General features: G+C 44.5%; 1 protein-coding gene across 3 annotated transcripts in view; it reads right to left on the reverse strand.

Moving 5' to 3' along the window:
- The window catches only part of GPD2 (glycerol-3-phosphate dehydrogenase 2), a 271,268-nt gene that overhangs the window by 61,439 nt on the left and 183,018 nt on the right, over positions 1 to 26,811 (reverse strand). For all 3 annotated transcript variants that reach the window (XM_030208750.1, XM_030208749.1, XM_030208748.1), the window contains exon 9: positions 14,930 to 15,123. In XM_030208750.1, the coding sequence (XP_030064610.1) occupies positions 14,930 to 15,123 (194 nt within the window). The remainder of the gene's footprint in view (positions 1 to 14,929; positions 15,124 to 26,811) is intronic.

The raw sequence follows: 26,811 nt of genomic DNA on the forward strand, positions 1-26,811 counted from the left end.
GGTATGGTGGTTAGGTGCCGAAGGCGACACTGAAGAGGTGGGCTTTGAGCAAGGCTTTGAAGATGGGCTCAGGGAGTTTATTCCAGGCATGGGATGAGGTGAGGCAGAAAGGGCGGAGCCTGGAATTGGCGGTGGTGGAGAAGGGTACTGAAAGGAGGGATTTGTCTTGAGAGCGGAGGTTACGGGTAGGAACATAAGGGGAGATGAGGGTAGAGAGGTAAGGAGGGGCTGCAGATCGAGTGCATTTGTAGGTTAATAGGAGAAGGTTGAACTGTATGCGGTACCTGATCGGAAGCCAGTGAAGTGACTTGAGGAGAGGGGTGATATGAGTATATCGGACCAGGCGGAAGATAAGGAAGCATCTGCTCATGCAGACACATCCAAATGGTAATGCTTAAGAAAGGAATAAGAACAATCGCTGACCGACAGATCTCTGCCAACAAAATTGCCCTAGACTCTGCCAAAGAAGTCACCAAGAACCTAGTAGAAAAGAGCCTTGAGGTGCATGGCAGCAGATCTACCCTTCAGAATGTAAGAAATAAGCCTCCTTAAGCCATCAGGCTACTATCACTTTGGAGGCTGGAAAGCCCTTCCGGGGTCCCATAAAGAGGACAAAAAGATGATCAGACTGCCTGAAATTGTTGGTAGCATAAGGACGCACTTTACATCCAACAGTCGCAGGGAAGCGAATTCTGCAGAATAGACCTCCCTGGGAAAAGAAGGAAGAAACACCTGATTGACATAAAAAGGAGATAAAATCTTCGGCAAAAAGTCTGTATGGAAACTCCCGAGTCAGAAAAGCGGAAAAAAGGGATCCCTGCAAGAGAGAACTTGAAGCTCTGAAACTCTCCATGTCAACGAAATGGCAACTAGAAATACTGCCTTTAAAGTAAGATCTTTGATAGTTATCAAATGAAGGGGCTTAAAGGGAGCCAACTGAAGAGCCTTAAGAACCATTTGAAGACTCCTCTGAGGACAAATATAGTGGAGAGGGGGACACAGATGAGTGACTCCCTTAAGGAATCACACTATATCAGGGTGAGCAGCCAAGGCATTCTATACCTTGCCTCTATGACACACCAACGCTGCCACCTGAACCTAGAGCGAATTGGGAGTCAAGCATTTTTTGAATCCCTCCTGAAGGACAAAATTTGAGACAAGGAAGCATGAAATGGATTAACACCATTCTGTGCAGACCAGCTCTCAAACGTTCTCCACACTGGCATAAGAAATGGACCACTTTCGGGTTTCACCAAGGTAGTAAAAACATCATCTATGTAACTCTTCTTCCTCAATCTCGCCCTCTCAAGAGCCAGGCCGTATGACCAAAGCGGGAGGGGGTCCTCCATAAGTACTGGACCTTGATGCAATAAGCCCGTCTGTGGAGGAACAGTCAACTGAGGAACAATTTGAAGAGGGATGAGGTCTGCATACCAAGGACGTCTGGGCCAGTCCGAAGCGAAAAGAATGACCTTCCCGAGATGATGCAACGTCCTTCCCACGAGAAGCCACAGAGGAAACATGTAAAGAAGATCGTCTGACGGCCAAGGCTGTACCAGTGCATCCATTTCTAGGGAGTTTCTCTCTGAAGTGGCTGTAGAACCTATGTACCTGTGCATTGAGTCTACATGCCATGAGGTCCAGAACCGGAAGGCCCCACTCTGTGGAGATGAGGCAAAACACAATCTTTGACAGTTGCCATTCCCCTATGTCCTGAGACACTCTGCTGAGGAAATCCGCTTGTGAGTTCAGTGAACCTGCTATGTGAGACACTGAAATCATCAGAATGTTCAATTCTGCCCACTGAAAAAGAAGATGCGCCTCCTAGGCTAGAGATAAACTTTTTGTTCCTCCTTGTCTGCTGATGTAAGTCACGGCTGTGGCATTGTTCAAAAGCATGCACACCGGCCTCTCATGAAGAAGAGGTGCAAAGGCTAGTATAACTTTCCAGACAGCTCAAAGTTCCAATCTGTTGATGGACCAGGAAACCTCCACTCTTGATCAGAGGCCCTATGTAGAGTGGTGGAGATAATGGGCCCATCCAAAGAGGCTGGCATCAGAGATGAGAACACACCAACTGGGAGTCTGAAGGGCAAGTCTGCCTGAGTGTGTGCAGGGAGAAGCCACCAAGTCAAACTCCATCTGGCTTGAGGCGTCCACGCACCAGCTGGTATTAAGTTCCTGAGACTGGAGACCACCAGCTCAACAGGAACAATTGTAGGGGCTGCATGTAGAACATCCAAAGTTTCCACCATAGAACTGTGAACCTGAGCATAATCCCACGCCTGCAGGCAGGGAAGAAAGAAGCCTGAGAATTTGATGTTTGAGTTTGAGCTGACAATGCTGAATCAGGAAAACCTTTCCTGCCTGAGTATTAAAGAACACTCCCAGAAATTCCAGGGTCTGGGTGGGGGTGAGATGACTCTTGCTGTAATTCACCACCCAACCCAGTGCAGAAAGAAGAGACAGGACTGTGCGTACTGCAAAGGCTCTCTTGATAAAAAGCTGCCTGAATTAGCCAATCATCCAGGTAAGAATGTACCTGGATCCCTTGCAGGAAAGAAAGGCTACCACCACCAACACTATAACTTTTGAAAATGTGCGAGGTGCAGTGACGAGGCCAAAAGGCATAGCCTTGAATTGAAAATGATCTCCCAGGATCACAAACAGAAACATTTCCTGCAAGGAGGCTAAATTGGGCTATGAAAACATGCCTCCTTGAGGTTCAATGAGGTGAGAAACTCACCTGGCTGGACTAAGGCTATGACAGAATGAAGAATCTCCATGTGGAAGTGCAACCCTCAGAGATTTGTTCACCCCTCTGAGATCCAGAACTGGGTGAAAAGAGAGAAGGGAAGACTGAGATAAAGAGGTAAAAAGTGGCAACGGAGGAGCAGGGAGGGGCCTAGACCACTAGGTTTACACCTGAGGCACAGGATATTTTCAACCCCAAACTCAAGTGAACCTGCAAGAAGGACAGGAGGCCACACAGAAGTCACCACTGTGCACAGGAGCTGTTTTCTCACCTGCTGGAGATACAGAATACTGGCTTGGTTGGTAAGCTGATGAGGCACAACTCTGAATTCTCTCTACCTGCTGGCAGATGGTCACAACCCATTTGTCTGGACTGATCCTTGGGATGTAATGGAAAGTTCTGATCTGCCACTGTTGTTGGGGGGGGGGGGGGGGTAGAGATAGGTTTTTTTTGCCGATACCAGAGCATGTTTACATTTAATTCATCAGAACTGCCATACTATGTCAGATCAAAAGTCCATGAGGGTCATGAATACAATATGTCACATATGCAAGCATCGTCCACTAGGTGTGTCCCAACCGGAAAAATGTTGAGAACCACTGGAATACAGGAAGCATTACAGCAAAGAAGAGTTTTAAGTCATTCAAGCCTACTTACTAAGTCATGTTAATGTATGTTATCGGGTATTTAACATATATTAAACCATGTTAGCTCAGCTTCTAATGCAAAATAAATCAATCCAATGCACAGTCATATAATGTGCTGTGATGCCTGTCAATGCATAAAAAATCAATCACTGCTATGTAAAGGGATTAATACAGCTTGTGTTAATCATTTTATCTTTCTGGCCCCAACAACTAATAACTATATAGTTGGCTTTCACATAGGAGCTTCAACTCCCTAATATGGGAGCTAGTAATATGAGGACCGTCTTAAAAGGGACTACTGTTGCAAAACAAAAAATGCTCCCTATCCCGCATGGTATATTCCCTGTGGACAATAAAATGTAAATCCCTGGTGGTCCAGTGACCCCCTGCCCTTTGTCAAAGGGCCCTCCCTTTTGGGAAGCCAAAAAGCACCCTAAGCTGGTCCTGGTGTACAGCAGAAAGTAAGATACAAAGAACTTACCCATCCCCCCTTTCACTGGGTAGCCCCACTCTGCCATGTATTTAGTGCCCCCACCCCCACAACCAATGCCTCTGCTCTGGCCCCTAAATGACTTACACCTCATGTCTTCTTAAATCTGTAGTGGGAGCGATTTCCAATTGCTCCCTTCTCAACATCGTTATGTTTCAAAATGGCAGCACCTGACTCCTAGCTGAACCGCAGTTTAATATATTAATCAGAATTTCACCACTCGAAAGTTGTGCTATTTTTTTCTACTTTAGTAAATATATTTCATTGACACTGAACATTGTCTTCAAATCAGCTGCTTCATTTTATACTCCACTGATCATTTGCCTTTTGAGAAAATAAGGAACCTGCTTATTTCCCAAATAGTTTTTTCTTTTTACAATAACAATTCTCTATAGTGAAATAATAGAAAATGGACAAGTACTGCTAAAATAGGCAAAGAAAAATGTGAAATCTGTGCTACAATACTTCTCTAATAGTGATGAACCAGATTTATCAGACACTTTTAATGTTAGATGTATTCAAACTGTTATAATTTAAACAATCTATGTTGAATCAAAGATTTTTTAGCTCAGCATTTGGGTTTCATACAAAAGGTTATTGTAGCAACAGCTTTAATTTTATTCAGTATATAGGTTTTGGATAGCATTTTAGTAATTGTTTGCTAATTAAAGAATAAACACCTTAAGTATGAGGTAGATGAGTATGTAAATTTTGAAGCTCTTTGTTGGAATATAGAAGAAAATTGACAAAGTATACTATACTATAGCATAATATAATTTTATTTTATACCTGCTTTCTGACTAAATGAAAAAGCTTCCTAACATGGCTAAAAGCAACTATTTCAATTTAATAAAGTTACAAATAAGAAAGGTATAAAAATAAGTGCACTTTATTATGGGACTCTTTTACTATGGCACTAATGTTTTTAGCACATGCTATTTAAGGCACGCTATCATTAGCGACGTCCATAGGAATATATGGATGTTGCTAGGTTTTTTAGCGTGCCCTAAACAACACATGCTAAAAAAAAACGCTAGTGCACCTTAGTAAAAGACCCCGTATGTGTAGGAACAGTTATAATTTGGAAACACAGGAAAACCTTGGTATTTGGACTTTGGGAACAGGGTTGAAATATTACCAAAATCATTAGTGGAAGATTTTGTGCAGTGAATTTTTTTTCACAGTGTTAAGTCATAACCCTAACAATTGACAGTCCTATATAAAATACATACAGCGCTGAGTGGGACTTGTTTGCAGTAGTGCGTATGATAAGCTAAGCCTTTATTTCACTGTGTTTCTGTCATTTTGTAATTCTGATCTTGTACCTTCTGTTCATAATCAATGTTGATCAGTAATGAGTTAAAATGGATTTTTAGCGTGTTCCTTTTTTTAAAGCATAAATATACAAAACATGCAAAAAATCAAACAAAATAATAAACTAAGGTAAAATTATGTATCATACCTGATAATTTTCTTTCCATTAATCATAGCTGATCAATCCATAGACTGGTGGGTTGTGTCCATCTACCAGCAGGTGGAGATAGAGAGCAATCCTTTTGCCTCCCTATATGTGGTCATGTGCTGCCGGAAACTCCTCAGTATGTCGATATCCAAGCTCCATCCGCAGGACTCAGCACTTAGAGAATTACACCCACAAAGGGACACTCTGCCCAGCTCACCACCGCCGAAATGGGGGAGGGGAATTAACCCAGCTCATCCCCACACAAGTGGGGGAGGGGAATCCGTCCAGCTCATCCCCGCGGAGCGGGGAGGGACACCACCCCGCCGATGCGGGGGGATCTGGCTTATCCTGCAACCGCAACCGCGAAAGGAGCTGACTGACCCTAACACCGCCGAAGCGGGAGGGGTACAAAGCTGCCCTACAGCCGCACGAAGCGGGAGGGAGCGCCGGCAGAATTTATGTCTCAATCCAGCCCCGTAAAACGGAGGGGAGAGGAATGCAGCAGCTCACTGTAACACAAACTCGTCTCAACTCTTGAAGAATCCAATTGAAAAAACTTGAACACAAAGTCCTCCTGAACAGGAACTGAAGACTAAACTTGAATCTGAAATGCAACCAGAATATAAACAGTACAGATATCTGGGAGGGGCTATGGATTGATCAGCTATGATTAATGGAAAGAATATTATCAGGTATGATACATAATTTTACCTTCCATATCATCATGCTGATCAATCCATAGACTGGTGGGATGTACCGAAGCAGTACTCACCCAGGGCGGGACATTGAAATCCCTGACCACAACACTGAAGCTCCAAACCGGGCCTCCGCCCGAGCAGCCACAGTCAAGCGGTAATGCCTGGAGAAGGTATGGGCCGATGCCCAAGTTGCCGCCTTGCAAATCTCTTCCAAGGAGACGGACCCGGCCTCTGCCATCGAGGCCGCCTGAGCTCTAGTGGAGTGAGCCATCAGCTGGATAGGCGGCACCTTCCCCGCGGCCACATAAGCCGCTGCAATGGCTTCCTTGACCCATCTTGCCACTGTAGGCTTAGCAGCCTGCAGACCCTTACGAGGACCTGCAAACAGGACAAACAGATGATCCGATTTCCGGAAATCATTGGTCACTTCCAAGTATCTGATGATGACTCGTCTCACATCCAGATATTTGAGAGCAGAGTAGTCCTCTGGGTAGTCCTCCCTACGAAAGGAAGGGAGACAGAGCTGCTGATTCACATGGAAGCGAGAAACAATCTTGGGCAGGAAGGAAGGCACTGTGCGAATAGTCACTCCTGCCTCTGTGAACTGCAGAAAAGGCTCTCGACATGAGAGTGCCTGGAGCTCGGAAACTCTTCTGGCTGAAGTGATAGCCACCAAAAAGACTGCTTTCAACGTCAGGTCTTTCAGAGATGCCCTCGACAAGGGTTCAAAAGGCGGCTTCTGCAAGGCTCTTAGCACCAGGTTGAGATTCCACGCAGGCACCACTGAGTGCAGAGGAGGGCGCAGGTGATTAACTCCCTTGAGAAAACGTACCACATCTGGCTGCGAAGCCAGGGAAGCACCCTTCAGTCGGCCCCTGAAGCAAGCCAGAGCCGCTACCTGGACTTTAAGGGAACTGAGCGACAGGCCTTTCTCCAGACCTTCTTGCAGGAACGCCAGCACTGAAGAAATTGGAGCAGTGAAGGGAGAAAGTGAGCCTGCTTCACACCACGCTGCAAAGGTACGCCAAACCCTGGCGTAAGCAGTAGAAGTAGAGCGCTTCCTCGCTCTCAGCATAGTGGTGATGACCTTGTCTGAGAAGCCCTTCTTCCTCAGACGCTGCCGCTCAATAGCCAGGCCGTAAGACCAAAGGGGGAGGGATCCTCCATCACCACGGGACCCTGATGCAACAGGCCCTGCTCCACTGGCAGCCGCAGAGGGTCGTCCACTGAGAGCCTGATCAAGTCCGCATACCAGGGACGTCTGGGCCAGTCCGGACCCACCAGGATTATCCGGCCCGGATGCTTTGCCACCCGGTCTAGTACCCTGCCCAACATGGGCCAGGGCGGGAACACATAGAGAAGCTCTTGTGTCGGCCACTGTTGGAGAAGAGCATCTACTCCCAGAGATCGAGGGTCCCGTCCTCTGCTGAAAAAGCGCGGCACTTGGCAATTGGCCGATGACGCCATCAGATCTAGGCTCGGCTGGCCCCAGCGCTTCGTGATGTCCAAGAACGCCTGAGCCGATAACTGCCACTCTCCGGGATCCAAGGTATGGCGACTGAGAAAGTCCGCCTTGACATTCATGACTCTGGCAATGTGGGCAGCTGACAGCTGTTCCAGGTTCGCTTCCGCCCACTGGCATAGATTCATGGCTTCCTTGGCTAGAGGGGCGCTCTTGGTACCTCCCTGGCGGTTGACATAGGCCACAGCCGTGGCATTGTCCGACAGGACCCGTACTGGCTTCAACGCCAGTACCGGGAGGAACTCCAAAAGCGCCAACCGAATGGCTCTGAGTTCCAGGAGGTTGATAGACCACTTTGCCTCTGCAGGAGACCAGAGCCCCTGCGCTGTCCTTCCCAAGCAGTGGGCTCCCCAGCCCGTCAAAGAGGCATCCGTCGTGACGACAATCCACTCCGGGGTCACAAGAGGCATCCCTGCAGACAACTTGTCTGTCTTCAGCCACCAGCTCAGCGCCTTGCGCACTGCTGGGTCCAAGTGAAGGCGCACAGCATAATCCTCCGACACCGGAGTCCAGCGCTGCAGCAGAGAGTGTTGTAGTGGTCTCATATGAGCCCTGGCCCAGGGCACTACTTCCATCGTGGCCGTCATAGAGCCCAACAGCTGCACATAGTCCCAAGCCCGAAGCGGAGAGGCTACTAGGAACTGGTCCACCTGAGCCTGAAGTTTGACAATCCGATTGTCCGGCAGGAACACTCTGCCCACTTGGGTGTCGAATCGAACTCCCAGATACTCCAGGGACTGAGTCGGGCGCAGCTGGCTTTTCTCCAAGTTGATGATCCACCCCAGGGAGCTCAAAAGAGCAATCACCCGGTCCACAGCTTTGCCGCACTCTGCATAAGAGGGGGCTCGGATCAACCAGTCGTCCAGATAAGGATGGACTTGTACTCCTTCCTTTCGCAGGAAGGCTGCGATGACCACCATTACTTTGGAGAAGGTCCGCGGAGCAGTAGCCAACCCGAACAGGAGGGCTCTGAACTGGAAGTGTCGGCCCAGGACTGCAAAACGCAGAAAGCGTTGATGAGGAGGCCAGATGGGAATATGCAAGTACGCTTCCTTGATGTCCAAGGATGCCAGGAACTCCCCTGCCTTCACTGCCGCTATAACAGAGCGGAGAGTCTCCATGCGAAAGTGCCGAACTTTCAAGGCCCGATTGACCCCTTTGAGGTCAAGGATAGGCCGTACAGAACCTCCTTTCTTTGGTACCACAAAGTAAATGGAGTAACGTCCCTTGCCAAGCTGATTTTCTGGCACCGGAACGACCGCACCCAGGCGGATCAGATTGTCCAAGGTCTGCTGCACTGCCACAGCTTTGACCGGAGACTTGCAGGGAGAGAGTACAAACCCGTCTCTTAAGGGTCGGCAGAACTCTAGCTTGTAGCCGTCTCTGATGACTTCCAGCACCCAAGCGTCTGAAGTTACCCTGGTCCACTCGCCCAGAAACGAGGAGAGGCGTCCTCCAATCTGCACTGGGCCATGGACCAGGACCCCGTCATTGGGTACGAGACCCTGGGGGAGGACCGGAGGGCGCACCTCTGGGACGGCGGTCTCTGCGAAAGGAATGCTGCTTGGGGGAGAAATTCCTCTTGAAGGAAGAGGGGGCAGAGGAGCCCGACTTGCCCGGGCGGTACCGACGGGCTTCCTGAAACCGTCCTCTGGAGATACCGGGGCGAGCACTGGCCCGAGCCCTGACCTCTGGTAACCTCTTGCCCTTAGACGTGCCGAGATCGGTCACAATTTTGTCCAGCTCGACCCCAAAGAGCAGCTTGCCTTTAAAAGGCAACTTAGCCAGGCGGGACTTAGAGGCGTGGTCAGCAGACCAATGTTTCAGCCAAAGCCACCGCCGCGCAGAGACTGTCTGAGCCATACCTTTAGCCGAGGCTCTCAAGACATCATACAGTAAGTCTGCCAAATAAGCCAAGCCCGATTCAAGGGCCGGCCAATCAGCCCTCAAGGAAGGATACGAGGGGGAAGCCCGCTGCACAATCGTCAGGCACGCCCTGGCCACATAGGAGCCGCAAACTGAGGCCTGCAAACTTAAGGCAGCCGCCTCGAAGGACGACCTTAAGGCCGCCTCCAATCTTCTGTCTTGGGCATCCTTTAGGGCCGTGCCACCTTCCACCGGCAACGCCGTTTTCTTAGTCACCGCAGTGATTAAAGAATCCATGGTAGGCCAAAGAAAGGCCTCCCGTTCACTTTCAGGCAAAGGATAGAGGCGGGACATAGCCCTAGCCACTTTGAGGCTCGCTTCCGGGACATCCCATTGAGCCGAAATTAAGGTGTGCATGGCATCATGCACGTGGAAGGTTCTAGGCGGGCGCTTCGTCCCCAGCATAATGGCGGAGCCAACAGGGGCTGAGGGAGAGACGTCCTCTGGAGAGGAAATCTTCAAAATGCTCATGGCCTGCACTAACAGGTTGGGCAAATCCTCTGAGCGAAAGATCCGCGCTGCGGAGGATCTCCTCCTCCAAGGAATCCCCAAAGGACCGTTGGGAGAACTCAGATACGCTGCCCTCATCTACATCAGAGGAAACAGAGTCCTCTAAGGCCTGGGAATCCACCCGAAGGCGTTTACTTCCGGGGGCCTCAACCCCTTTATCGGACAAGGGAGAAGGGGCAGCGTTTTGCATAAGGAAGGTCTGATGCAGCAGCAAAATAAACTCGGGGGAGAAACCCCCCAGACTGTGCACTTCAGCAGCCTGGGCCACAGCCCTAGACGCACCCTCAACCGGCGCTCGCAAGAGCGGGGGAGAAACATGCTGCGCATCCAAGATAGGAGCCGCGCGGGAAGAACGGTGCTTAACTTTAGCCTCTTTTTTGCCGTCGCCCAAATCAAGGGCGGCCATGGCATTAACGTCTCCCAGCTCAAGGGCGGCCCAAGAAGAAGCCGTCCGAGCAGAGTGGCCGGCCAAGATGGCAGAGGCGAGCAGCGGGGGATGGGCGTTTATGGCGGGAAAAACCACCGCACCGGAGGAAGACCCGGGACACTGACCGGCCTCCGAACTGACACCCAACAACGGCGAATCAGACTTTAAGACCCCCGCATCCCCGCTAGAAGCGCACACGCGGTCCGGGGAGCGATTCTTTGCGCCCTCGCCCTCCGACGCCATAGGCCACGTGGAGATCGATCGGGGAACCCCCTGCCCGCTATAAAAAGGTAAAAATTACCTGCTTCTCGCTCCGAGCTGTAACGACCTGGTGTCCCAGTGAGTAGCTGCAATAAACGTTTAAATAAACGTCGAAATAAACGCCTTTTAAGGACGTCCACATTTTTTTTTTTTTTAACGGAGCCAGCGGCAGGGGGGAGAAAAGGAGGGACCTGGCGCCACCAGGTTTGCACTTGCTCAAGAAGAGCCCTCAACCCCAGGTACTCAACAAAACCTAAAAATTAGGCTTGGAGACCTAGCCAGAGCTGCTGCTGTGTGTGACCACCACCTGCTGAGATAGAGAACATACTGAGGAGTTTCCGGCAGCACAAGACCACATATAGGGAGGCAAAAGGATTGCTCTCTATCTCCACCTGCTGGTAGATGGACACAACCCACCAGTCTATGGATTGATCAGCATGATGATATGGAAAAATGATTCTCTCCTCCTATTAAAGGAGCAAAAATCAGTATCAGCCTAATTCAACTTCCAGGCAATACTAAACACACAAAAAAGTATACATCTGCGAAAGAGGTTCCCCTAAGATCACATTAGAAGGAGACTCAAAAGGCATACAGTTGTGTTGCATCTGGGCTTTTAATCTGTGGATACAGACAGACTTGTCTTAAAAACAATTTGCACTAATATAGGTGGTCTTGAATGCTCTGAATGACCAATCAGGCATTTTTTTTGGAAATCAACTTCTATGTTACTCAAACTAAAGTCTGATTTATTAAGCATTTTTTCCCCACAGCCACAGAATGAGAAAAATAAATTTTTTTGTGTTTTATTTGCCCAGAAAAAAATACAAGTGACAGTCAAAAAATGAAGGAAAAGAGAAACAGAAGACTACTAAGGTGCTCATTTTCAAAGCATATAGACTTACAAAGCTACATAGGTTACTATAACATAGTAAATGATGGCAGATAAAGACCAATACGGTCCATCCAGTCTGCCCAACAAGATACTATGGAAGTCTATGTGCTTTGAAAATGAGTCTCTAAACCACTTAAGCACACTAAAATTCAGATAATCACTTGAACAAGTCCCTCAAAAGTATAGGCATGAAAGATTCCAGAAAATAACTAGGACATGGTCTTAAAGCAACAATACTAAAGAAACAAAGTGCCAAAGAAGAAAAAGAAACCAATGAGTTACATTCATTCAATCTTGCATTACTCCTATCAATGCAATTAACTAATGTCCTGATTCTACTGGATAATTTTCTTCAATTGTTTAGGGTCCCAGAAGTAATACCTCTAAGCTTAACCATACACTTAGCAGAATGAGAAAATGTTTGATGAATCAGTTTTTAAGCTTTCATCTCTGAACATTTTATGATTTGTAGCCCTATATTTTGTACTGAATTGTATTGCACTTGTTAGTAGAAATACTGATTCCAATGCAGATGAACAAGTAGGGATGGGGCAGGTCTATGAGGGAAGTTTTTATAGGAGGGGCAAATTGCAGGGTATTTGAGCAGTTGTGGAGGGCCAGTTTTAGGGGTGGAAGAACAGTTGCAAGAGAGTCGCTTTTGGGAGTGGGGGCAGTTGCAAGGGGTAGTTTGTAGACTATTAGGGCAATTGCAGGGTAGTTTGGGGGGATGGGGCAGCTTGTGGGGTATTGGGGCAGTTGCACGTTTGGAGCGGGAGGGCAATTTTGGGGAGTGGGGCAGTTGTGGGGGATGGTAAGTTTTGGTGATTGGGGAAGTTTGTGGGGGTATAATTTGTGGGAGTGGAGGCAGTTTGCAGGATGCTGGGGCAGTTGCAGAGGGTAGCTTTTGGGGGTGAGGCAAATTGTTGAGGCAAAATACTTGTAAGTAGGGACGGTTTGTAAGATAGGGATAGTAAAGAACAGGGAAATGCAGTTTAAAAGGAGAAATTCTTTAATTGCTATGTCTCACTGAATATAAGTTTTTATATTGCAGTTAGAATTCCTTTTCTCACAGAAATGCACTGGGCCATTTTTTTGTTGGGGGGGAGGGGGAGGTGGCTTATTTCTCTGAAACCTCTGGTCTGATCTGCCCACTTTTGAACTTGGAGATCTCTATTTACCAGTTTTACCCCCACACCAAGTTTTCTATGCTACAGAAACTGTAACTCTTGCTCCCATAGAAATACATCAGGACATTTTTTTTTTGGGGGGGGGGGGGGGGGGGGCTTATTTCTCTGGAACCCCAGGGTCAAATTTTGCCCATTTTTTGAACTCAATGCATGTGGGGTTTTTTTTACAATTTTTTTTATGTGCCAACTTTTATTCCGTTCCTTTAATTTCTTGGACAGTTATTTTGCCCTCAGACAGATGGACAGACATCCGTGACCCCCTTTTGAATGATTCTTTCCAACTTCCATTTGGAAAACATTAACATTTTGTATTTTTATCCTATTTAAAATTAATTTGAAAAAGAAAATCCCCAAATTTGGTCTTGTGTAGAGAGCTGCACAGGAACGGGGTTTGTGGGAATCCGCGGGATTCCCGCAGGGACGGAAGCAGTTCTGCAGGGTTCCCGCTGGGACTGAAGCAGGTCCTGCAGGGCTCCCGCGGGGATGGAAGCAGTTCTGCGGGGTTCCTGTGGAAGTGTAAGCTGCACTGCATCAGCCTCTCATCTACCGAGTACCTTGAATGCTGTCTCCTCCTCCTCCTCTTCCTCCTTGCTTTAACAGCACAAATGTGGAAAGTCTTCCGTTAAGGAGGTGGTAGAGACACAAATGATGATGGAATTCAAAAAGACTTGGGATGAACACAGAGGATCTCTAATTAGAAAATGGAAGTTATAAAAATCCTAACCTTAAATGGCTGCATGTGTGTGGATGTGTCAAGTGACGCTTAGATGGCGACTCTGGATGCGATTAACTAGGGCCGATACCGGGCAGACTTGTATGGTCTGTGTCTAATATATGGCAGTCTGGTTTAGGATGTGTTAGAAAGGGCTTAAACAGCAACTTCAGTGGCTGGAACATAAGGACAGTTTTACGGTCTGTATCCCACAAATGAGAAGACGAATAGACTGGAGTGGGCTTCAACAAGAACTCCAGCAGTTGGAACATAAGTATAGGGCCAGATAGACTTCTATGGTCTATGTTCCAGAAACACGAAAGAAAGTATATAATATTACACTCATTGATTTAATCATGAATTGATAATGAGTGTGACTATTGGGCAGACTAGATGGACCGTTAAGGTCTTTATTTGCTGTCACTTACTATGTTACAATTAATCCTCTTTGCTCCCGGGCTGATGCGCAGACCTCAGGTCTGACACATGACCTACTGGCGCGTGCATGTGGTGACCTCTCAGCACACAGGGCCAGAAATCAGAGACAAATCTTACATGTGAACACCAGAGTGTTCTAAGTTTCAGCTTCTATTCCTTCCTTGCCTTTAGTGATGTGGCTCAAATCCAGAGAGAGACTGAGGGAGCTGACCAGAATTTTCTTTTATGTGCCTTTAAATTCTTGTGGGGACGGGTGGGGGTGGGTTAAATTCTTGCGGGGATGGGTGGGGACGGGTTGTGATGGGTTAAATTTTGCAGGGATGGGTGGGGATGGGTAAGATTCCAGTGGGGACGGGTGAGATTCTAGCAGGGACGGGCGGGGATGGGTAAGATTTTCGTCCCCGTGCAACTCTCTAGTCTTGTGTATCCTCTCCATTGGGCAGGCAACACTTGGTAAGTCATTAGGCTGAGGTAGAGGTAGCCATTTTCACTCCATCCCTACAGCTGGAGCACAAGACTGACTCCTGCAAGCAGAAGAGTAATTTAAGATTGGTCTTAGCTGAGACTCTTGTTCATTAGGCCAGAAAGTACATCAGAATTGCACTGGCCCAGGATTAACTGAGAGGTATCTATATAAATAACCAGGTATGAAATAGAAGTAACAATACTATACCCCTTTTCTTCAAAAGGAAGTGTTGAATTTAACAGTTAAAACATTTTGAAATGCACTTCCCAGAACAATTGTCAGACATACAAAATACTTTGTGCCAATATATGAGAGAAACTTTTGAGGTTATATAGTATGAAATGGAAGTAAAACATCACAGATAAGTACAGAACATAAACAGATATTAAGGTGTCCTTGCCAGTCTTTAAAAACTCATCCAGGCATCCTGTAAGAAAAAAGTAAACATCTATTCCCAAGAAAACATTAACAACTATGGGTAAAATAATCTCATACTGGAAATATATTTTAGGAAAGAAAAAAATGTCATTTACCTGCAACATCAGTGCTAAGGTAATTGCGCACTTCAGTCAAAATAAAGTTAATATCTTCCTCTCTAGGGATAGGGTGGTGGGTGACTTCAGTTGGTGTATCTGTAGTACCTGCGATAGTCATCTTCTCCCATGGCAAAAAGAAAATAACTCTACCATCACTAGTGGCTGGATCAAGTAGTCCCATGTTATCAGGGCTGGGAAAAACATAGGTGTTATTTACATTTTAATCTTTACCAATGGATTTCATAATAATTTAACAGCAGCATCATTCTAAGTTTAATGGAAAATGAGCATCAGGAAAACAAACAATTATGAATGAATGAATGAAGCTCTCTAATGTGGTCTTTCAAACTGATTTAACTGAAGCAACAACAGCATATCTTTACTTCTTTAAGAAAATCTACTTATGCTTTTTTCATCAAAAAATGGCAATAAATTTGGCAAATAAAATAAATTGAAGAGATAAAAATTGAAGAAGTAAAAAGAATCCTTTCTTTAAGCCTGCTGTTGTAAGTACAACATCCAGATTGGAGGTGCTATAATTTTATTTATTAACTAGTAAAAAAGGCCTGTTTCTGACACAAATGAAACGGGCGCTAGCAAGGTTTTCCTCGTAGTATGTATGTTTGAGAGAGTGTATGTGAGAGAGAGAGTGAATGTGCGAGTGTGTGTGTGAGAGAGAGAGAGTGAGTCTGGGTGCGAATGTGTCTGTGAGAAGAGTGTGTGTGAGAATGAGAGTGTGTGCAAGTGCGTATGTGAGACACAGTGTGAGAGAGTGCATTTCACACAGATACAGTGTGTGCGAGAGAGAGAGAGTGTGTGTGAGACACAGACTCTCTGTGAGACTGAGTGTATGAGACCAAGAGAGTGTGTGAACGACTGTGTGACACATAGAGAGTGAATGTGATACAGTGTGAGCCATAGAGTGTGTGAGAGACAGTGTGTGAGAGTGAGAGAGAGAAAGACATTGACTGTGTGAGAGAGAGAGTGTGTGGGACAGAGATACCTCCCCCCCCCTCTCTGGTGTCAGCCCCCCCCCCTCTCTCGCTGGTGTCTGAGCGTTACTGTGCAGGACGCTGAGCTCTGGCTGTGCTTCAAGGAACTGACCAATCCTATTTAATAGAATGCACCTCCAACATTCTGAAGCCAAGAAACCTCGTGTGGTTGGTCACTTCTGCTTGTGACGAACCCGGAAGTACGTGATGTCAATTCAGGAGATGGATACAGAGAGCAGGAATGCCTCAGCCATGCAGTCAGCTTCAGAATGCTGGAGGTGCGTTTTATTATATAGGATTAGGATTTATTTACCGCCTTTTTGAAGAAATTCACTTAAGGTGGTATACAGTACGAATAAATCAAACATAAGCAGTAGACAATTAAAGCAGTAAAAATATTCAAATAATACGAAGTATGGCATAGTACACCACTTACAATGTCAACACAATACATAATAAAACATTTTAATAGAAAGCGTAGGGTATAAGCAAAGATGGAACATATAGATAGGTAAGAGAGTAAAGAGGAGTTAGAAAATAAGGGGACTAATTTAAAGAAAGTTGCACGTGAGGTCAGAGAGGTGATTAAATATTATCTCAGCTAGGGCAGGAATGGATAAACATGCCCTGCAGTATGTGCAGCCCGTGTCACTCCTTGTATGTGTGTGTGAGACTAATAATTTAGTTACTTCTTCCATTAAAGGCCTGATTGAACAGCCAAGTTTTCACCTGCTTCCTGAAGTACAGATAGTCTTGTGTTAAGCGGAGCCTTTCAGGAAGTGCATTCCAGAGTGTGTCTGTGTGTGTGTGTGTGTGTGTGTGGGGGGGGGGGTAATCCGGAGAAGGCTCGCTTGCAGGTATGACAACATTGTGTAATGTCTTTTGGAGAGGCTGTGATTAGTGATAGTCCTTGGAAGGACCTTAGTGTCCTTGGAGGTGTGTAGAGAGTGATCCTGTTCTTCAAGTACTCTAGACCATTTCCTTTAAGAGTCCTGAAGATCAGATATAAATATAGACCTGTATTGTACTGGTAGCCAGTGAAGTTTTTGCAAAAATGGAGTGATATGGTCACATTGCTTGCAACCTTCTATTAGTCTTGCTGCAGCATACTGAATCAACTGGAGCTGTAGAGTGCATTACAAGTCTTGATGTTATCATGGCATGCACAACTGGGATAAGATTTGCCTTCTCAGTGTAAGGAGAGAGGCAGCATAGTTGTCGCAAATAGTAGAACCAGCTCTTAAAGGTAGCTTGAATTTGGGGTATCAGAATACGTGTTAAATCTAACTGTATTCCAAGGTTCCTGACTTGTGATTTGAGGTGGAGTTCGCACGTCTCAAAAGATATTTTGATGTCAGGTATGTGTCCACTTGTGTTAGGGACCCAGTGAAGCTCAGTTTTACTTGGGTTCAGGCAAAGTTTGTTGTATTTATCCCATTCTTGAATTGATGTTAGACAGGTAATCAGTTTATTCAGGGCTGTAGGTAAGTCAGGTTCAATGGGTATGAGTAGCTGCACATCATCCACACAGATGTAGAACTGAGTGTCCATTGACCGAATCAGCTAGGCTAGTGGCTCGAGATAGATATTGAACAGAATAGGTGACAGTATCGATCCTTGTGGTACCCACAGGCCAGTGCCCATGGTGGTGATGAGGTGTGGCCAAACATTATGGACTGTTGCCTGTCTGATTGATAGGATCTGAACCAAGCAAGTAATGTTCCATTGATACCTGCTTCTGCCAGTCGTGCTACCAGGATATCATGATCCACAGTGTCAAGAGCTGCTGAGAAATCTAGCAGTACTAACACCGTGGCAAATGAAGCAAACAACAACAACAACAAAGCTTTACTGTGTAACAGTGTTCTTCTTTGGAAGGCCCAGAATGTGGTCCCCGGCTCTATCCCAATCTCCAGAGTCTTGCACTGGCACTACATTCATATTAGTTGTTCTGTTTTCTACCAGTAACATGCAGTTCTATAAGGGTCCTTTTTACTAAGCCGCAGTAGGGCTACCATGCAGATATTTTATTTTTTTATTTGTTACATTTGTACCCCACATTTTCCCACCTATTTACAGGCTCAAAGTGGCTTACATAATACCATAAAGGTGTTTGCCAGTCGGTTGATAACAAATACAAGGTTGTATTGTGGTCGAATGAGGTAGGTGTGTGTCACTAATATTTATCGGACACACGCCAAAAATGAAATTACTGCAAGAGCCACGCGGTAACTCCATTTTGGCGCGCATAGACACTTACGCGGCTTAGTAAAAAGGCCCCTAAGAAAGTTTGTGAATCTTTGGTATGGTTTGCATTTTAGCAAAGTTTATGCTCAAAATATGATTAAATCCTAATAAAAAGCCTAAGAGAGAAAACAGTTTATTACTGTATCGTGTTCTCCAAGAACAGCAGGATATATATTCATACAGATGGATGACATCATCCGATAGAGCCCACACTGGAACACACGCCAGCTTCATTTTCTGGAAGCTTTTGGGAAGCACTGCACTGTGTGTGCTGCAACTTCCCACATGCTGTTGTTGCACAGAACCTGATCACTGGTACATTTTTTAGATTTCAACTCCAAGGGGAAGTGGGCAGGTAAGTAAGAATATATATATCCTGCTGTCCTCAGAGATGGCACATATTACAGATTACTAATTTTGTTCATTTATTGGTACTTATATCCCACATAATCTGAATTCCTTCATTCAGTTCTTTGTGGCTTACAATAACAAAGAAATAAAAATTCATACAAAATATAGTTTCAAGTAAGATGAAAGACAGTATTGATACAGGGACTTTTCAGATTAACAAATTAAAGTTCATAACAGTTTTCTATTCAGTGAACTGTACAATTAATGCAATTTTTTTCTTTAAAAGAAGACTTCTAAAAATTTGCAAAATGTTAAAAATTAGTAATACATTTTATCTCAGTTGGAATGGAATTCCACCTATGCATGAAAAATCTCTATACAATGTAGACTTAAATTTGATGTTTTTAAAGCTAGGGAAGTGTAGCATGAGATGTTCTCTTGATCTTATGGACACATTTCAGGCTGGAAGATCAATCAAATCCAACATTTGTCTGAAGCCAAACTATAAATTACTTCATGGATGATTCTACTTTGATCGGAAGCCAATGTAGTTTGGAGAGTCACGGAGAAGCCCTGTCGAATTCTGAAGCTTTGAGGACACGTTTAGCAGCTGTATTTAAGGTAGTTTGAGGCTTTTTGGTTAGTTTCCTTGTTCCCTAAATAAACTGATTTGCAGTAGTCCAGTTGCGACAGGACTGTTTGCACAAGTGAACGAAAGGTAGCAGAAGGGAAGAAAGGTCCGATTCTTTTCAGCTTCCATAAAGACTTGAAGGCTTTAGGGGTCCTTTTACTAAGGTGTGCTGAAAAATGGCTTGTGGTAGTGTAGGTGCAGGTTTTGGGTGCACGCCGATGCATTTTTCAGCGCGCCTGTAAAAAAGGCCTTTTTAAAATTTTTGCCGAAAATAGACCTAGTAGTAAAGACTCACATGGTAAACAGGCAGTAATGACCTATGCGCGTCAAATGCTACTTGGCTCGCGTCCGAAAATAAAAATTATTTTTCAGACATGAGCCAAAAATAAGAATACCGCAAGAGTAATGAGGTAACTCCATTTTGGCACGCACTGGGTGTGCGTAGATGCTTACAGGGCTTAGTAAAAGGGTCCCTTAGTTACTACAGAGTTGACCTGATCTTCACGTTAAGAATTGGTCAATAACGACCTGAAATGTTTTCAAAGTGTTTTCCAGTGGGTAAGTAGTTTGGTTAATGGTGAAGCTGGTCTGTTTGTGAAAGTTATTAGGATTAGAACTTATAAGAAATTTACTCCCCTGTTTACTAAGTCATACTAGTGGCTGCCATGTGTTAATGCCAATACAGCCCATTCACTTTGAATGAGCTGTGTCAGTATTTCCAAACAGTTTAGTAAACAGGGTGGTTAGTTTTCTCCAACAGATCAAGGGTTGTCTGAATGACATTAAAGATATCTTGGATCTAATTGTCAAAAGGCAGGTAGATGGCAATGTCGTCAGCATATAAAAATGACTGCAGACCTTGGTATTTCTGAGGACAAGCAAGGCGATATATTCTTACAGATGGGAATCCCTAGCTACTCAAGCTGCCTTAAACAAAAACAGAGAATACTAATAAGGCCTACAACAGGCCTTATGGGATTCTGAAACTATATTTATTTATTTTTATATCTATTTTTAGAGCAGCCTGGAACAGAAAGAAATGGGACTGAGGGGGTGAATTTGGGCTCTAGAACCCAAATTGATTCTGAAAGACTATCTGACCAAACAGTGTTGAAATGTGAATGTTTGACCTGCAGTTCACATTGCAGCTCTGCAAATTTCCTCTACGGAGGCTGATCTCAAATGGGCTACCAATGCCGACATGACAGAGATATGAAACGACCCACCGGAGTCACCAAGCCTAGGCATAAGTAACGGAAATACAGCTTGCTAGCTAGTTTGAAAAAGTGTGTTTGCCAGCGGCAGGCCCCTCCTGTTTGGGTTGAAAGAAACAAATAACTGGTTGGACTATCTATGGGCTTTAGTTCCTCCCCCCCCCCCCCCCCCCCCCCCCCCCCCAGATAGAAGAACAGGGCTCTCTTACAGTCCAAAATGTGCAGTGCACTTTCACCTTTGTGGGCACGAAGTTTTGGAAAATATAATGTTAGTAGAACAATTGACTGGTTAACATGGAACTCTTTACAAAGAAGTACCTGTATATACTACGTAAACAGCTTTGAATGTAATTGCAAAAACCACAGAAAGGCGGTATATCAAGTCCCATTTCCCTTTCCCTACCTTAGCGGGTTTTTTTACTAAGCCGTGATAGCATCTTTAGAGTGTGGTAGAAATCAGCTGGCGGTAAACACTGAGACGCCCATAGAGATATAATGGGCTTCTTGATGTTTACCACCCGCTGATTTCTACTGCAGCTTAGTGAAAGATACGCTTAGGAAGGAAATTAGGATGGGTGCACAAGACCACTCTGGTGCTGAAAAACTTAGTGTAAGGTGGATCAGCAATTAGGACCTGGAGCTCACTGACTCTGCGAGCTGAAGTGACCACCACCAAAAAAAAATGGTGCTTCCATCTCAGGTACTTCATGTGGCAGGTGCCCAGTGGCTGAAAAGGAGCTTTCATTAGCTAGAGTAACACAACATTGAAAGCCTATGACACTGCCAGTGGCTTAATGGGAAGCTTCAACAGAAGCAAGTCCCTCACTAATCAAACAACTAACGGATGGGTAGAGATGTGTTTACTTTCTACATGATGAAGGCAGGTGCCAATTGCACCGAGGTGAACCCCACCAGAGCTGATCTTGAGAACTGGCTCCAATAAGTGTTTAGGGTACTAAAGAAGTTTTTGGTAGGACAGGAAAACAGATCTAGAACCCTGCCCTCTACACCAGGGCATAGTCTGTGTAGTTTTCAAATCTTTCAATCTGTAGCCTGACAGTGAATGGATGGTATCCTAAATATTTAGAAGCGATCTTCTAACCTTTTCCAGACAGATGAGGACCAACTACTCTTTTGTAGCGCCTTTGAAATTCCTTTTGATCATGGGATGATGAGTTACCACTATGGTAAAGATGCAATTCAAAATATTTTGGAACTTTATATAAGACGGGATGCTTGAACTCATTCACACAGATTTACTCAGCAAAGTAACCTACTTATTCCTTAATTGTTTAAAAGTTTCTAGTGAGACCTCCTTTGGAGCACTGTGTGCAGTTCTGGAGACCATACATTCAAAAGGATATAAAAACTGGATGGGGTCAGTTCAAAGGAGGCCAGGCTCCTTTGTTGAAAGATATGAAGACAGACTTAAAATCTAAGAGCCCAATTGTCCTGAAATGTCTAGCCATCTGCCTGGGGCTACCCTGCAGCCACTTAGATGGTCTATCCTCAGCACAGCTGAGGTCCGCCTGCACCTGCCGCTTGTGCTTTACACTAGCACCCTCCTCTCATCGATTGAGTCTCTACCACATCTGGGCAAGTCTCCCACTCTCAAATTATCCCCAGTGATTCATAGGTTACTGGGTCCACACTCCCAGTGGTCTCACAGTTCCAACACACAAACTACCAGGATTCTTAATTAGTCCAGACAAGCAGAAGCAATAAACTAAAAATGTTTATTGCCATGATAAATTAGAACAATGAACAGAAAAGGGGCAATCAGCAAAACAATAACAGGTAACTGAAATATGGATCAATTATAACTATCTAAACATTTGCTTACTATCTAAATAGTATCTGGGGAGATCAGGACATATAGCTGCTCATAGGGCCTCTGCAAAGAGATCCTTCTCTCTTTTCTCCCTAAGACTGGAGCAAAAGCCAGTACATTCTAGATGAAATTGAGCTCCTGGGCCAATTTTAAAAATAGTTTGCCACATCACTGCATGTTACCTCTTATCTGTGTTAACTAAAGAAAGAACAGTCAGTTCTTTGTAACAGCTTTAAACATAAACATGCACCACATGCTGGCCAATATTCAAAGCAATTTAGCCAGCTGCTGACAGGTAAATCGCTTGGTCTGGGCTAGCAATTACTATTCAGTGGCACTTAATTAGCTAAGTGCCGCTGAAGATCGCAGTTAGCACGAATCACAAAGCTGGCTATGCTGGGGGGTGTTCCAGAGACAGAGTCAGTACTTGGCTGTTTAGTGCTGATATTCATCCACTAAACAGCCAGGTTTATCGCATAAATGGGACTGCATACAAATCTGTTTCATTTTTATGTGGCAATCCATGGCCACTTAAATAATGAATACTGACTTAAGCTGCTACGTGTTAGTCAGCTTAAAATAACCAGATATTCAAAGCCAAAGTCCACACATGTCTCAGCTTTGAATATCCGGGAATAATGACATCGGCAGTGAGTAAAATGGCAACATCTGAATATTGAGCCCTAAATATATACTTTGGAAGAAAGGTGGGAAAGAAGAGATAGAGACATTTAAATTCTTCTATGGATAGAAAGTGGGCCTCTCAACTGAATCCACGTTCTGGAATGATGGATCATAGGATAAGGGTGAAGGGGGATAGACTCAGGAACACTCAAAGGAAATATTTTTTTATAGAATGGGTGCTGGTTACACGGAACAGACTTTAAGTGGAAGTGGTAGAGATGAAGAAAGTATCTAAATTCCAGGACAGAGAAGGCATTACTTAAGGATATCCTTTGGGGGAGTGGATGTTTCTGTGTAACAGATCTGTACCTGACAGAACACCTAGTAAACCATTTATTCCTAGGATGTTTGATTATTTGTGAGAGTGGATGTGAGGGTGGAAAGGCTTCTTACTGAATCCTGGGAGAAGCTCCTTTTAGGGAGAAGGCTTTGATATTGAGTCTTTGTGGAGGAGGAGCAGGGTAGTGTCTAGGGTCTCTGGTGCCCCCCTGCAGACTATCAGTTGGCGCCCCCCCCCCCCCCCTCCATCTAGCAGAGCAGGAACAGAAGGGCGCAGGCAAGTAAGCCAGACCTCAGGAAAAAATAGCACTGTATGTATCCCTCATTGATAAGTCTCTGACTCTAAAGTTTAGCAATTTCATTAAAGCAAAATGTATTTTCATAACACTTCAAAGATTTCCAACTCAAAATAGGAATGCTAATTCAAAATGTGAGCAAAGTCCTCTTAGTTTCCAAAGATTCTTTTTCTAATCTCCTTTGCACCAAAGGATATAATTCAGATCAAACATTTATCTCTGATCAACTATCTCAGATCAAATATTTATTTCAGATCAAATATTAAGGTTTCCTTGCTTACAGTCACTTAAATCTACCTAGCCTTTATATAGCTTATAGGATTTAAACACTCAAACTGAAATTCACCCTTTTCTATTCTTCATAAACTTCAAGTAATCCTGAAATATTCAGATCCTTTTCTCACTAGAGATACCTCAAACTTCAATCTCCACCAACCTCTTTTCATTCATATTTTCTCATTTACCACATAATCAGGCACACTTTTATAATTTCAGTCAACACACACAGGAACTCACAGCTGCATGTCTCTCTTGGCCAAACCGACAGTCAGTTACTGTCTCACTCTGTTCCCTTAGCAGATTGCTAACAGAAGCTGATCATCCAATCAGTGAGCTCTATTTGAATGCAGATTAACATACAGACACTGTAATGGGAAGTTTTAGTCAAAAACACTAGATAAATCCTTCGTTTTTGGATAAAACTTCACACTTTTGATCAGAGCCATGACATAACATTAAAGCTGTAAACATTTCCATCATTTTTTTTATCCTTAAATATGCAAATGAGAACTTCCCAAAAACGGACTAATTTGCATATGATTTAAACAAATCTGAGCATATGACAACCAAGTACAGACTCCCAGCACCTGAATTCTGCAATTAGATTTAATGCAAATACTTTTAAAACTTATTTTAGCACTTTTAAAATTTCAGGTTCTCTTTAATTTGAATGCTGTTCAAGCTCTGAAGCTCACCCTGAGTGAGGAGTTATCCCCAAACCAAAGCATATATAGCAATCTGGTTGCATTCTCTCAAATAACTTGAAGAGCCTGCCTACCTCAGTGAATTCTGCTGCGTTGCTTTCACTTCCGGGATCGCAACTTCAGGTGAAAGATTTTGCAAGTGAGCGGAAGGCAGGGACGGCAGGGCAGCGGCGCCCCTCAAAAGCAGGCGCCCCCCTGCCTTGCTTACCCCGCTTACCGCATCGGCACACGGCCCTGAGGAGGAGCCCCCCCCCCCTTTAGTACACTTAATTCTTCCCATAGTTGGGCAAATTCTGTTCTAAAAGCAGAGACTTGGAGAAGATAGGGCAAACATTAAGTCTCCAAATGGATTCTCTCAGAATTAATGTAGAACAGATATTACATTGAATAATAGTCATTATTATTTGGAGATAAGGGAGCAGTTATAGTAATGAGATAAAGTGCATTAGCAAAGGACCAGTAACAATTCAAGATAAAGCAGCTGGTGGATGCTGCAGAAATTCCTGCAAATTGACTTCTACTACTACTACTTAACATTTCTAAAGCGCTACTAGGGTTACGCAGCGCTGTACAATTTAACATGGAAGGACAGTCCCTGCTCAAGAAGCATACAATCTAAGAGACAGGTGTACAATCTAAAGACAATCCAAACAATCTAAAGACAAGTCCGTCTGATAGGGCATACTATATTTCACGAAAGGTTAGGTGCCGAAAGCAGCATTGAAGAGGTGAGTTTTAAGCAGAGATTTGAAGATGGGTTGCTAGGATGTTGTTGGTGCTAGGATGCTGGGCTTGACAGATGAATGGTCTGACCCAGCATGCCATTTCTTATGTTCTCTTAGTTCAACATGTGCCAAGAGGAAAGTGACCTAATAGAAAAAAAAAATAACTGACAGAAGTATTTCACCAACATTCTTCCTGTGTTCTGCTAGTGTGTGCTGTACTATTTGCTTTGGCTATGACAGAGGATTTAGGATTGGGAAGATACTAGGAATGGAGAGAAAATCCATTGTCAAGGGATTTTCAGGGCTCAGGAGGTGGGACTAAGGGTCTGTGGGTGGAAAACATAGGAAATGTAGGAAGAATATTTGAATCTCAAAGAGCAAGTTAGTCCTTCCTTACGCCACTGTTGCTCCCCTTATATTCCATCCCCCAGCCCTCTTTCCCTTCCCTGCTCTCTCAAAATTGACTCTCTCTCCCCCAATGGCATCATCCCCTCACTCTCATATTCACATATAATCCACCTCCCTATCCTCTGACACAGATATATAGCCTAGCAATGATTCTCCTTTCACGCCATCTCCCAAGGAAATCCTTTAACTTACTGACCTCTAGCTGAACCTCTTAAATATCTACAAATGCCGTCTTTTTATAAGTATACTTAAGATGATATTGTGTTTATAAAGATAAAGGCACTAATTAAAAAAAATCATATAGAAAGCATGTACAGTTTTAATAGTCACGGTCAGTGATGGCTGTGGGAACAAGGGCAATTACCCTTGGCCTCCAGATCTGCCTGAAGCTAAAGGAAAAACAATCTACTGGTGAGCTTTGGGGCCCTTCCCAAATTTCTGCCCTGGGATCCAGCATGTGTAATACTGTCCCTAGTAACTGTGAAAATATCTGCTGAAAATCTTGACCCATCATCATTCACAATTACTTCTCCCCCAAAACAGAAAATTGCTTTGTTAAGTCCAGCATCTTGGGAAAAACCACTCCAATTAAGAATATGCGAAACTAACTTTCCAAGTTGGCTTGATCTCAACTGCACTTCTTTTTAAAATGTTGAGAGAAGCACAGTCCAACCAAGTTATTTTATGTTATGTATACCCTGATAATCACTTTACAACTTTATCTGTTACATTACCATAAGCTTAAGGCCCCTTACCCAGTGGATTTATGAGTATAGAAGCTGAGGATACATAGTGAGGGTTTTTTCCCCCTTTTAATTTCAAAAGAGCTCTGTCATGGATACAGATTAAAGACAAAAAAAAAAAAAACATTGAAAACTTATTTCCAATAACCTGACTTTTTTTGCATAGTAATCTCTAATCTATCCTGTTAGGTATGGATTATGTTGAACAAAGTGTCTATGCAGATTTAGGGGCCCTTTTACTATGCAGCCGTAAAGCACTAAAGCATGCTTACTATAGGCTACGAATGCCTACCATGGGGGCCCGCTAAGGTGTTCCGCAGTAGATATTGCATCTACACAAACTTCTCATGTGGAGCAGACAGTAAGCATGTTCAGCACATGAGCACTGCCACATGCTACCCATTAAGTGTGTGCGCCCTTACTGCCTAGAAAATGAGTGTAGTTTAGGACTCACACGCTAATGGCCACACGCTAGTGCAAAAATCAGCATGTGGT

Source organism: Microcaecilia unicolor, chromosome 7 (genome assembly GCF_901765095.1).
Source record: "Microcaecilia unicolor chromosome 7, aMicUni1.1, whole genome shotgun sequence".
NCBI classification, from domain to species: domain Eukaryota; kingdom Metazoa; phylum Chordata; class Amphibia; order Gymnophiona; family Siphonopidae; genus Microcaecilia; species Microcaecilia unicolor.